The sequence below is a fragment of the Orcinus orca genome, chromosome 14 (genome assembly GCF_937001465.1).
Source record: "Orcinus orca chromosome 14, mOrcOrc1.1, whole genome shotgun sequence".
In the NCBI taxonomy this organism is placed as follows: Eukaryota; Metazoa; Chordata; class Mammalia; order Artiodactyla; family Delphinidae; genus Orcinus; species Orcinus orca.
In genome coordinates this window covers 32,222,797-32,237,316 of record NC_064572.1, presented here as the reverse complement: position 1 = coordinate 32,237,316, position 14,520 = coordinate 32,222,797, and the positions used below count along the sequence as shown (strand labels likewise).

The 14,520-nt window shown below is 34.5% G+C and overlaps 1 protein-coding gene across 8 annotated transcripts in view; it reads right to left on the bottom strand.

Moving 5' to 3' along the window:
- Positions 1 to 14,520, bottom strand: part of ADK (adenosine kinase) — a 485,652-nt gene that overhangs the window by 226,775 nt on the left and 244,357 nt on the right. For all 8 annotated transcript variants that reach the window (XM_033434179.2, XM_004273086.3, XM_049697247.1 and 5 more), the window contains 2 exons: positions 5,636 to 5,808; positions 2,431 to 2,539 (listed from right to left, as the gene is read on the bottom strand). In XM_033434179.2, the coding sequence (XP_033290070.1) occupies positions 2,431 to 2,539; positions 5,636 to 5,808 (282 nt within the window). The remainder of the gene's footprint in view (positions 1 to 2,430; positions 2,540 to 5,635; positions 5,809 to 14,520) is intronic.

Sequence of the window (14,520 nt, the reverse complement as noted above, 5' to 3'; positions counted from 1 at the left end):
ACAGGTGTTACAACTATATCCCATAACTTTAGAAATGGCAGACAGCAACACAAGTATGTAAAGCAGACAGAGCAGGAGTAAAAAAAAAAAAGGCCCAAATGTTTAAACACTGAAAATATAAAAATAAAATGAAAATAACTACAAATATCAAGAGGCAGGATGAAATTAGAGTGCTAATTTTCTCACTTTTCACAGCACATTAATATTGCTTAAAAAAGAAAATATATGGTTTAGAAATTTAATGGCTCCAATTTCCTCATCTTTTTCATAAACCTTTCCTAAATATCATAGTCTTAGAGGGCTAGTGTAAGAAATATTTCATATAAGAGAATAAACAGACATATGCCAATCTGATTATAAAGGTAAAGAGCAACTAAGATTTACGTTTTCAACATGTAATTAGCTATTGGCATAACCAGTAATCCCTAAAAACCTACTAACAAAGAATTCAGTTTAAACATGGAAAAACTGAGTTTATATGCTGTAAGTGGGACACCTGCTATGAAGGTAAAAAAGATGTCAACACTTCATTTAAACCGAAAGAGAATACTGGTATATGCATATTCCATTTCGACTTTTTATTAGGAAAGTTTTTGCTGTGAATTGCAGATTCAATGCATTATGTGACAGAGAAAATGAGGAAGGTTTTGAATTTTCTTAACGCTTGTGACCATTATTAATTCATGGAACAGTGAGAAAAAGAGTTGAGTATGTAGATCTAGTTTATTTTATGTAATGCAGATAGACATCTTACTTATGGAAATGTGTTAGATATATTGAGCTGCTTCTTCAGATCAAGAACCTTTTGTATAAAGAGCTCCCACAATTTCAAGTTGTTGAACCTCTGAAGTTTATGATGATGATGTAAGACGAGTGCTGACACTACAGAACCTGAAAGTGTAGAGAAGCCAACCTGATTTCTTGAAATAAGTAAAGACATACATATCTACTCTATCTAAATTTGCAGTTTTCTTATTAAGACTAGACTGCATGCTCTGAGCTGAAAGGGAATTAAAGGTTTAAAAGAAATGCTGAAAGTCTGTGGAAATAATTTTACATTTCAGAAGAAATTTCACAGATTTTGATGAATAAGAAGTATGTTCTTAGTTGTTAGCAGAATAAATATTTGTTGAATGTTCACCAACAATATACAACATCTACAGCATCCCAGGTATCCAATGTGAGTCTACTATTTTCAGAACTATTTAAAAATAGCCAAACTCTGAACAAACTATAGATTTACCTGGCAATGTGAAAGAGCATTCTTTTATGAAACAGCTGAAACAGAAACTAAGAGCTAACAGCTACAATCAGATATATCAACTGGAATACATTTTGATACTTGTTTCTGGCTGAGTATACAAGTCTCAAAAGTAGTTCAATTTTATTAATTTGAACAAAACTGATCACTCTACACTTTATACAAAACTGTACCTGAATAGTTGGTAACATGACCTTCCTCTATATAATCCTCTCAATGTAAGCATTTACTTGACAGTTATAAAGGGGTAGGATTTGCTATACAGAGGAATCAATAACCTTGCAAAGCCTACAGCAGTGCACGTAAACATGCTGTAGGAGACATTAACACTAGACTGAAAGAAATAATTATATTTTCAATAAACATGTTCCTACTGGATAATCAATTTTTTATGCATCTTACCAGCTGTTTCACAGCTCAGGTAGTAAATGGCAGCAGCTGTTATATCAAAACCATATATGCAAATGAAGTACTTTTAATTTTTCATAGGTATCTACTTAGTATTTGTGATGAGCCACATTTAACTCATATTAAATAAAAACAAGGTATTCATAGGGTGATTAATTCAGGAGAATTTTTAGTACAGTCTTATTTTAGAAATGAATTCTTAACCAATTATTTTTTATGCCAGAAGGCTTAATAATTCAAATTACATGCTGCCCATATTCTGATATTTAAAAGATTTGTCATGATCTATGTTTCTAAAATATTAACTTAAAAGGTGTCATGGTAATTACTATGGAATAAATAGTAATTAAGTTTTTTCATCAAATAAGCTCAAACTGTTTGCAGTGAATATTTATATTGCTAATAATATTTCCACACACAATGCATGGCATCATTCACAACAAGTAGCCTAAAAATACAAATTTCCAGAATTACTTCAAAGACCTTAAGATTTAATACAGAATTTGATACTTGGTTTAAAAACATCTATGTATAATGTATCTAAAAAGAGGTATATTTGAAGATAAGTAATACAAATCACGCTACCACAGAATGATCATATTTCTGTTCTGTATTTGTAATAGAGAACCTAGCATATGCTTTGAGATGGGTAAAGAATTTACAGGATAATCAGAGACAATTATTTTTAAATGTACCTCAGCTAACAACTATAATTTATAGTGTAAATATGTACCAGAAATTTGAATTAGGCAAATACTTACTGCTATATAATAAACTCTTGCTTTGTCTACCAATATCCAGTTTTTCTCCATATCAAGATGTTTTTCCTTTTTATAACAATTGGCAGCAGCAAGATTAGCTACAAGGGATCTAAAACAACAATAACAAAAAGTAAGTAAGTTTTACATATAGTCAAACTTGTCATATAACTATACAGTTAACTAAAAACATTTTTGTAAAATTTGTTTTAATTTTATTCTTAATTCTTCAAACTGCTGTATACTGATTTTAATAAATGTAAATAAAGTTACTTTTTTTTTTTTTTTGCAGTACGCGGGCCTCTCACTGTTGTGGCCTCTCCTGTTGCGGAGCACAGGCTCCGGACGTGCAGGCTGAGCAGCCATGGCTCACAGGCCCAGCCGCTCCGCGGCATGTGGGATCCTCCCGGACCAGGGCACGAACCCGTGTCCCCTGACTCGGCAGGTGGACTCTCAACCACTGCGCCACCAGGGAAGCCCATAAAGTTACTTTTGTTCTGAAAACTTTTCAAGATTTCTCTGTTGCCTTTGAGATAAACAAGGACATTAATCCTTGCTCTAAATATCATCTGGTATTTTGAGAAACTGGCATTTAAGCTTCCTTTTGATACTAAAATAATAAAATTATCTACTTTCTACATTTTTAATAGTTCAAAATGCAGTTAAGAAATAGCTACTATGTAGTTACACACAAAAAAATATATATGCAACTAAAAACTTCAGTTTTCAAATATCAACATACTATCCACTGATATTTAATCTAATGCTTTAAAAGCGAGGTATGGGATTAATTTTATAAAACACACATATAAATGTAGACCATATTTACTATGAGGGATTAATTTTATTAATACACTACATTTTACCTTACATTACATAAAACCATTACATTTTATGGGCTAGAATAAATTAATATTAGTTTTCATAGTTGAAAACTCCTTGCACTGTTCCAGTTTTGTAGCTGAAAATCTAAGCAGAATACTACATTTAAAATCTTGTTCCAAGTGCCACACAGAGCTTTTTATTATTGTCCAACAATTAAACTTAATACAATAATTATTTATGTTACAGACAAAGAAATAAAAACACTTTTCCCCCTCCTTCTGACCCACAAATTAAAAATAAAAACTTGCCAATTTTTCAAATTTGTTTTAGTTAACAGTTGTGGTTAAAAACATCCCACAAATACATCATCTCATCACTTAAGATTTTGGTAATATGGTTAGATTCTCTTTTGAAAAAAATAAATCAATTCTCTTCCAAAACATATTTGTACTCACTCATATGCCATCAGACTAACTGAAGGATACATTCTGTTTATGCTCAACTAAATTAATGCAAATAAGAGTGATATTCATCAATACATGTATATGCAAAATAACTATATTACAAATTTAAGGATAATTAATTTATAAAAAATATTTTAGTAATCATGACTCTTGCAAAATGTTGACAAAAAAATGGTTACTAAATAAAAGCAAATACTTCTGGTATGAGCTACTAAACTCTATTTTGATAAAAAAAAATACTACTCTTTTGATAGGAAACTAAATAGTTTCTCCAAAAGAAAATACAGGTATTCTTACTATCCAAGTGTATCTATCTGGTTCAGAGTTTGTGGAGAATAAGAACCTGGATTAAGAAGAATATTCCCTTAACCTGAGTTTGGGACACTGGAAGTTAGTGTTCCTAGCTCTATTTAAAACAATTTATCCAAATCTATTAGGTTCCACAATTTGCATAATGAATTAGACAGCGAGGGTTTCCCTCAGTTTCTGACTTCCAATAGCACCTAATTAATACTGATCACCATAACCATTATATGAGTATATAAATTAAGCTGTTGATGGAAGACCTAATATTATCATACCTGTTCTTTAAAATAACAACTTAACATACAAAAACAATTTAGCAATTTTACTGTAGCCGGAGTGGTATCAGAGGCAAAAGTTGACACATTTCTCACTAATGGGAAAACTCTGCACCTGCCTATTAAAGTTGGTTTTTAGAAAAACTGAAAAGGGGAAAGGTCTAAATAAGTATATCTCAATGTTTGAACTGATGGTTTTATTTATTAAAACCTTAAAATCATAAATTTCTCCTACACCCAAAAAATAAAGTTACAGGAAAGTTTGAACATGGCTTTGGTACCCTAATTGTTTTTGAAAGTTATATTTTAGTTATTTAATGACTACTGCCCAGAATAGTGTCAGGTCTTTAACATACATTTGAGAGGTCAAAGAGTGAGCAAAAACATATGAGGTAAAAAGGAGGAATGGAGCAAGGGGAGGAGAGATAAGGGAGGAAATAAGGAAAAGAAGACAAAGAGACAAATAAGAAAGAAGGGGAAGAAGGGAGATAGGAAATGGTGAAGGACAGACAATATTTTTAGCTATAAGGGATGTAAAGTATCTAGTGAGTCACCATTTTAAAAGAGACCATCTTTGGTGATTCTAACAATATAATAACTAGGAAAATTATTTTTTTTCCTTTCCAAAGGAGAAAAAAGCCCATGCTGATAAGCAGTATGCTAATAATGATGTTAGCAAAGCATGAATGTACTGAAGATATACCTCCACGTAGCTGCAAAAGGCACCAAAAAAAGCAATGCATGGAAAGTTCTGAGAGACAGAGTTCAAGTTCACACAAAGAAAAACTTTCTGATAAGCGAAGTTGTATAGAAATGTAATAGATTGTTTTTTGAGTGGTGCATTACCCATGACGGAAGTTGTTTAGTATGGGCAGATGACTGTTCGCCAGAAATGCTTTAGATGACCTAATTTATATGAGGCTGGATATAATGTAATATTTTATATATTTAAAAAATATATATGTGTATATATGTATTTTAATATTCCAATCTCAGGATATGTTGAAAAGAACATTCTTCCTAATGCCAGTTCGGCAAGAACCTAGCTACAAAACACTGAATAAAATGCGCTCCTTTTCTGACCCTAATTATAAAAAGTAGAGGCTGGACTTGATAATCTCAAAATTTTCATTTCATTACGCTTCATGAAGATAACAACAGGTTCAAGAAAGGTAAAAAAAACTTTTTAAGGAAAAGTGATACTAGGAAGAAGAGTTTATTAAACATTAAAATAAATTACAAACATGATGTCTAAATTCCAAACTCAGATTTGAATTCAGATTTTACCAGTGGTTAAACAGTCAATTAGTACAGTGCTTCCCTTGAAATAACACTGACCTGTTGCCACCGGTGATGCACGCAGCACAAGTTCCTGTTGGCTGCTCATTCTGTTCATAGTAATGAGCATCCACATGGGCTTCGGCAGCTTTTTTCTTCAGGATCTCCCCAAATTTATCTATCCCGATGCATCCAAAAAATGTTGCTGCTTTGTGTGGCTGCTGAATCATCCACTGAAAAAGAGAAACATAAATAATTTTAATGGGTCAGAAAAATGGTACACATAGTTCAGTATTCTGCCAAGGATGGTGGCATAAAAGCGTTGCTTTGTTAGCAGCTGTGGCTGTTAGGAATGGAATTTCAATCCTGTATCACCACTTATGATAACAAATTTGATATAACAACCACATAAAATCTTATTATACTTCCTTCAGGGAAAGAAAGAACACAGTGGTTAAGAACTCAAAGTCATACAGACCTTAGGTCAATACTGGCTTGATACAGAAAAATAATACTGAGTCCAATAGAAGTAGTGAAGCATTGTCATTAAAAGCCCAGAATCTATATTGAATACTGTGTGGGTTCAAATCTTGCCTCTGCCACTAATTAGCTGCGTAAGTAAGACCATGTCACTTAACATTTCTAGGCCTCATTGTCCTCATATGTAAATGAGGAAAAAAATTATAAATACACCTTATAAAGCTGCTGGGGATTAAATTAAGTAATTTAAGTTAATGTATATGCATTATGGTACCAGGCACAAAGTAGATGATGTATATTAGCTGTGGTTGTCATTAATATTGTACTTCATATATATATATGTGTGTGTGTATATATACACATATATATATGCTAAACTTACGTTCATGTCTAATAAGTTGTTTTAAAAACAAGTTATTGGACTTCTCCAGTGGCTCAGTGGTTAAGAATCCACCTGCCAATGCAGGGGACATGGGTTCAAGCCCTGGTCTGGGAAGATCCCACATGCTGTGGAGCAACCAAGCCCAAGTGCCACAACTACTAAGCCTGTGTTCTACAGGATGCGAGCCACAACTACTGAGCCCGCGCTCTACAACTACAGAAGCCCGTGCGCCTACAGCCCATGCTCCACAACAAGAGAAGCCACCGCAATGAGAAGTCCACGCACTGCAACAAAGAGTAGCCCTCGCTCGCTGAAACTAGAGAAAGCCCTTGCACAGCAATGAAGACCCAACGCAGCCAAAACTAACCAACTAACTAAACAAACAACTTATTCAGAAATAAACAGTATTAAAAATTCTAATTCATTAGTCTCATAAAACTTTAATTTCTTTGCTATAAATTAATCACTGTATTTATTTTAAAATGCATACTTTTCATTGATATGTTATCTTTTATAATTAGGCTCAAATTCCTGAGGTTTCTAATACTTGTATTAGTTATTGTAAACAGCATCTATTTTTTTCTAAGACTTTTTAGCAAAATACTCAATATGCAAAGTCAAAAGATATCAAAATCTTACATTACTTCCAAATATCTGGAGTATAAAAGAAATGCATGTATGCTTAGTGCTAAAGGGATGAGGAAGTAAAAAAAGGTAACAAAGAGAAATCTGTAAGATAAAGATACAGTAACTGATGATCTAGTAGTCCAATTCTACTTCTAGGGATTTATTCTGAAGATACATGTCCACAAATATAAAACAACATATACAGAAGTATTCTTTGAGACATTATTTGTAATGGCAAAATGTTGGAAACAAAATGTCCATGCACAGAAGACTGGTTGAATAAAATATGATAAATCCATTCAATGGAATACAACACAATTTAAAAAAGAACAAGAAAAGCCGTTTGAAATACAACAAATAAATGCAACATGTAATCATTATAGATGCTGGACTGAGAATAAAATCAAACAGCTATAAAAGACTATTAGAATAATCACTGAGATTGGAATATCTATAATATATCGGAAAACAAGATTGTATAAATTCTAAATTTCTCAAATAGAGGATAAATACTTCAAAATCGTTCAGGGGAAAAATATACATATTTATTTATATAAAGAAAGAGAAAGCAAATGTTGAAATGCTAAAAACTGGTAGATCCAATGGCATTTTTCACACAACTAGAACATAAAATTTCACAATTTGTACAGAAACACAAAAGACCCCGAACAGCCAAAGCAATCTTGAGAAAGAAAAATGGAACTGGAGGAATCAGGCTCCCTGACTTCAGACTATACTACAAAGATACAGTAATCAAGACAATATGGTACTGGCACAAAAAGAGCAATATAGATCAATGGAACAGGATAGAAGGCCCAGAGATAAACCCATGCACATATGGTCACCTTATCTTTGATAAAGGAGGCAAGAGTATACAATGGAGAAAAGACAGCCTCTTCAAAGTGGTGCTGGGAAAACGGGACAGCTATATGTAAAAGAATGAAATTAGAACACTCCCTAACACCATACACAAAAATAAACTCAAAATGGATTAAAGACCTGAATGTAAGGCCAGACACTGTAAAACTCTTAGAGAAAACATAGGCAGAACACTCTATGACATAAATCACAGCAAGATCCTTTTTGACCCACCTCCTAGAGAAAGGGAAATAAAAACAAAAATAAACAAACGGGACCTAATGAAACTTAAAAGCTTTTGCACAGCAAAGGAAACCATAAACAAGATGAAAAGACAACCCTTGGAATGGGAGAAAACATTTGCAAATGAAGCAACTGACAAAGGATTAATCTCCAAAATTTACAAGCAGCTCATGCAGCTCAATATCAAAAAAACAAACCACCCAATCCATAAATGGGCAGAAGACACAAATAGACATTTCTCCAAAGAAGATATACAGATTACCAACAAACACATGAAAGGATGCTCAATATCACTAACCATCAGAGAAATGCAAATCAAAACTACAATGAGGTATCACCTCACACCAGTCAGAATGGCCATCATCAAAAAATCTACAAACAATAAATGCTGGAGAGGGTGTGGAGAAAAGGAAACCCTCTTGCACTGTTGGTGGGAATGTAAATTGATTCAGCCACTATGGAGAACAGTATGGAGGTTCCTTAAAAAACTAAAAGTAGAACTACCATACGACCCAGCAATCCCACTACTGGGCATATACCCTGAGAAAACCATAATTCAAAAAGAGTCATGTACCACTATGTCCACTGCAGCTCTATTTACAATAGCCAGGACATGGAAGCAACCTAAGTGTCCATCGACAGATGAATGGATAAAGATGTGGCACATATATACAATGGAATATTACTCAACCATAAAAAGAAATGAAATTGAGTTATTTGTAGTGAGGTGGATGGACCTAGAGTCTGTCATACAGAGTGAAGTAAGTCAGAAAGAGAAAAACAAATACCGTATGCTAACACATATATATGGAATCTTTAAACAACAACAAAAAATGGTTCTGAAGAACCCAGGGGCAGGACAGGAATAAAAACGCAGACGTAGAGAATGGACTTGAGGACACGGGGAGGGGGAAGTGTAAGCTGGGATGAAGTGACAGTGGCATGGACATATGTATACTACCAAATGTAAAATAGATAGCTAGTGGGAAGCAGCTGCATAGCACCGGGAGATCAGCTCAGTGCTTTGTGACCACCTAGAGGGGTGGGATAGGGAGGATGGGAGGGAGACGCAAGAGGGAGGATATATGGGGATATATGATATGTATAGCTGATTCACTTTGTTATAAAGCAGAAACTAACACACCATTGTAAAGCAATTATACTACAATAAAGATGTTAAAAAATAAAATAAATAAAATAAAATGAAAATTGGTACATCTATGACAGGTATACAGAAGTTCCTTTAACTATTTTTTATACTTCTATGTAAGTTAGAAAATTTTCAAAATTAAAAGATGGGTTAAAGATATTGTAATGAAATCAAACATTCCATTTAAAAATAACAATAATTTAAAATTAGCTTATTCAGTCTTTAATATTATCAATCAATTTTTTAAAATAAGTCCATCACATGACGCAGTTAATATCTTAAAATGCATCAATATCCATACCTAAGAGATTTTAAATCCTTTAAACCATGCTTAGGTAAATAATACATTTAACAGCAGAAAATACCTGTATGTTGTTCTATAATTTACTTTTATTCATGTAGAAGCATGGTTAAATTATGAACCATGTCTGCTTTAGGTAGTAAAATAAAAAAAGGCAAAGTCAACAGCAAATTTTACTATGATTTTTTAAATAACTTAAAATGCCATCAAAATAAAAGGAAACATCAGTGAAAGTGAAGTTATTATAATGTAACTCAGCCTAACTATAATCAAAGTTCACATATTCAAACTAGTGTGAAAAAAAGGGCTATATCAACGCACTATCGGGCTTAAATATGACTCCCAACCCTTCCATAAGCAGGATTTAAATGAATTGAAATGTTTCCTTTACAAATCACTACTACTTGAACCTGCAAAACAAGAAATGGACAAATAATAGAACTATTCAGCAGGTTGTTATAATTCCACTATTGAGTATTTCATCACAGGAAACTGGCTAACATTCTGGAAATATCTGATTATCAGCATACTAACAAAATATGACACCTTTACTCTTGATCAGTGATTTCCACTCAAAAGTTAGTCAATCTAAAATGAAAGTTTAGTAAGCCAAAGCAGACACACAAAAGAAATAGAAGCAATGTTCACTGTTCAAAGTACTCAGTAATCTAGCTGAATAAATCAAGATGTTATAATCAAGAAAGTTGAAAAAGATTAAAAATACAAAATTTTAAAAAGTTTATAATTTGTTTTTTAATTTTTTTAAATTTTATTTTATTATTATTTTTTATACAGCAGGTTCTTATTAGTTATCTATTTTATACATATTAGTGTATATATATCAATCCAATCGCCCAATTCATCCCCCCGCCCCCCGCCACTTTCCCCTCTTGGGGTCCATACCTTTGTTCTCTACATCTGTGTCAGTACTTCTGCCCTGCCAACCAGCTCATCTGTACCATCTTTCTAGGTTCCACATATATGCGTTAATATACGACATTTATTTTCCTCTTTCTGACTTACTTCACCCTGTATTACAGTCTAGAGATCCATCCACGTCTCTACAAATGACCCAATTTCATTCCTTTTTAGGGCTGAGTAATATGCCATTGCATATACATACCACATCTTCTTTATCCATTTGTCTGTTGATGGGCATTTAGGTTGCTTCTGTAACTTGGCTATTATAAAGAGTGCTACCATGAACACTGGGGAGCATGTCTTTTTGAATTATGGTTTTCTCTGGGTATATGCCCAGGTGAATTACCATATGCCCATAGTAAGGTCATATGGTAATTCTATTTTTAGTTTTTAAAGCAACCTCCATACTGTCCTCCATAGTGGCTGTATCAATTCATATTCCCACCAATAGTGCAAGAGGGTTCCCTTTTTTTTTAACATCTTTATTGGAGTATAATTGCTTTACAATGTTGTGTTAGTTTCTGCTTTTTCACAAAGTGAATCAGCTATACATATACATATATCCCCATATCTTCTCCCTCTTGCGTCTCCCTCACACCCTCCCTATCCCACCCCTCTAGGTGGTCACAAAGCACCGAGCTGATCTCCCCGTGCTATGTGGCTGCTTCCCACTAGCTATTTTACATTTGGTAGTGTATATATGTCCATGCCACTCTCTTACTTTGTAACAGGGTTCCCTTTTCTCCACACCCTCTCCAGCATTTGTTGTTTGTAGATTTTCTGATGATGCCCATTCTGATCAGTGTGAGGTGATACCTCATGTAGTTTTTTTTGTTGTTGTTTGTTTGTTTGTTTTGCGGTATGCGGGCCTCTCACTGTTGTGGCCTCTCCTGTTGCGGAGCACAGGCTCCGGACGCACAGGCTCAGCGGCCATGGCTCACAGGCCCAGCTGCTCCGCGGCATGTGGGATCTTCCCAGACTGGTGCACGAACCCGTGTCCCTTGCATCGGCAGGCAGACTCTCAAGCAGTGTGCCTCCAGGGAAGCCCCCTCATGTAGTTTTGATTTGCATTTCTCTAAGTGATGTTGAGCAGCTTTTCAAGTGCCTCTTGGCCATCTGTATGTCTTCTTTGGAGAAATGTTTATTTAGGTCTTTTGCCCATTTTTGGATTGGGTTGTTTTTTTTAATACTGAGCTGCATGAGCTGTTTATGTATTTTGGATATTAAACCTTTGTCCATTGACTCATTTGCAAATGTTTTCTCCCATTCTGAGGGTTGTCTTCTTGTCTTGTTTATAGTTTCCTTTGCTGCGCAAAAGCTTTTAAGTTTCATTAGGTCCCATTTATTTTTTTTTCCATTTCTCTAGGAGGTGCGTCAAAAAGGATCTTGCTGTGATTTATGTCAAAGAGTGGTCTTCCTATGTTTTCCTTGAAGAGTTTTATAGTGTCTGGTCTTACATTTAGGTCTTTAATCCATTTTGAGTTTATTTTTGTGTATGGTGTTAGGGAGTGTTCTAATTTCATTCTTTTACATATAGCTGTCCAGTTTTCCCAGCACCACTTATTGAAGAGACTGGCTTTTCTCCATTGTATATCCTTGCCTCCTTTGTTATAGATTAGTTGATCATAGGTGCGTGGGTTTATCTATGGGCTTTCTATCCTGTTCCAGTGAACTATACTTCTGTTTTTGTGCCAGTACCATACTGTCTTGTTTACTGTAACTTTGTAGTACAGTCTGAAGTCAGGGAGTCTGATTCCTCCAGCTCCATTTTTTTCCCTCAAGATTGCTTTGGCTACTCGGAGTCTTTTGTGTCTCTATACAAATTTTAAGGTTTATTGTTCTAGTTCTGTAAAAAATGTCATTGGTTAATTTGATAGGGATTGTGTTGAATCTGTAGATTGTTTTGGGTAGTATAGTCATTGTCACAATATTGATTTTTCCAATCCAAGAACATGGTGTATCTCTCCATCTGTTTGTGTTAACTTTGATTTCTTTCATCAGTGTCTTACAGCTTTCTGAGTATACGCAATCAGAGAAGAAAAAGAAATAGAGGAATACAAATTGGAAAAGAAGAAGTAAAACTGTCACTGCTTGCAGATGACATGATACTATACAGAGATATTCCTAAAGATGCCACCAGAAAACTACTAGAGCTAATCAATGAACTTGGTAAAGTCGCAGGATACAAAATTAATGCACAGAAATCTCTTGCATTCCTGTACACTAACAAGGAAAGATCAGAAAGAGAAATTAAGGAAACAATCCCATTCACCACTGCAACAAAAAGAATAAAATACCTAGGAATAAACCTAGCTAAGGAGGTATAACTAATTTAAATTCTGTTAAAACTTTAGTACACCACTAACTTTGTCTCAAACACAATGTGACCAACACTTGACCAATCTGTTTCCTACCCTTCTGACATACAATCAATAAACATTTAATACATGTATACTAGAGAATAAAATGATGAAAATGACCATGTCCCTAATATGAAATCAAAATCATTACATTGTCAGATTCTCTAGAAAAGAGATTTAACTTTGTTCATAACCTGAATATGCTGCCTTTTTTTGGGTAAAACAAACTGCCCAACTTTTCTTTGTTTATATAAGGACAGAACATCCTTAAACACCTATCTTTAACTTCCAGTCTAGCCCTGAGGGAGTAGCAGGGTCCAGAACCACCCCTGTGTTCTGAATAACTGAAAAGAAAAGCAAAAGGGAACAACTAAAGAATTTTCAGCCATTGGCCAACAGGCAGAACTGGAGTGTAATCTCTGATAGAGAAGACAGAAGGTGAGCCCTGACATCATGCAGACTGTCTGCCAGGAGGCCATTTCCAGACTGTGGTGCAGGGAGGAAGGAGCCAAACAGAGCCTGGCATTCTCACTGAATTAAGCAGAGAGAGATAAGTGTTCAAGGAGTCAGGAAACTTGAAATGGCAAAAAAGAGTTTCAGAGAGGAATGAGCTGAAATCCATATAGAGTAACTCTTAAGGCTTTTGCTGGGGACCAATCTGTGCATGCTTAAGGAATATAAGAGATCACAAAGGAGCTTATATAAATGCTCCAGGATTAAAGAGTCAGTTTATCAAGGTCTCAGGATTCAAGAAAAAAATCTAATGTGATTCTATATACTACCAAGGAACAGCTGAAAATTAAAATTAAGAAAACAGTGTCATCTACAATAACATCAAAAAATAAAACATATTGGGAAAAATTTAAGAAAACACGTGCAAGACCTATGCACAGAACACTATATACGTTTGCTGCGGGGGAAAAAAAAACCCACCTATATAAATGGAGAGCCTATGTGCACGAACTGGAAAACTCAACATTCTTTTTTTTTTGGTTTTTTTTGGGGGGCCATCCTACGTGGTTTGCAAGATCTCAGTTCCCCAACCAGAGACTGAACCTGGGCCCTCAGCAGTGAAAGCGCAGAGTCCTAACCGCTGGACTGCCAGGGAATTCCCAAAATTTTAATATTCTTAAAACAGCAATTCTCCCCTAATAGATTCATAGAGTCATCGCAAACCCCAGTCAAAATCTCAATAGGATTTTTGAGGATATCAAAAAGCTGATTCTATCAACAGTAAAAGGAGAAGTAACTAGAACAGCCAAAGGTTAGGAGGTATGTCAGTGTGACAGAAACCAACATTGCTAAATTCCAATTTCTTCAAATATAAAATGTGTATAATATAACCTGTGATCTTGTAAGGATGCTTAAGAATTAGAAACAGACTTATCAAGACATGCACTCTAGTTCAGTAAATGATACCTAATAATATAGCTGTTTCACTTTTACACAGAGGATGAGAGGGCTCTCATTATACTGTAAGTAACTACACCTAACTAGAGAACCAGAAAGCCATTACTGTTAACTTTAAATAAATAAATGAATTAGTTGAATTCAATTTTAACAGCAATAGTAAAGCTACAATGTTATCAGAAAACACCCAGGAGGGAGATTAATTGCAGCTGG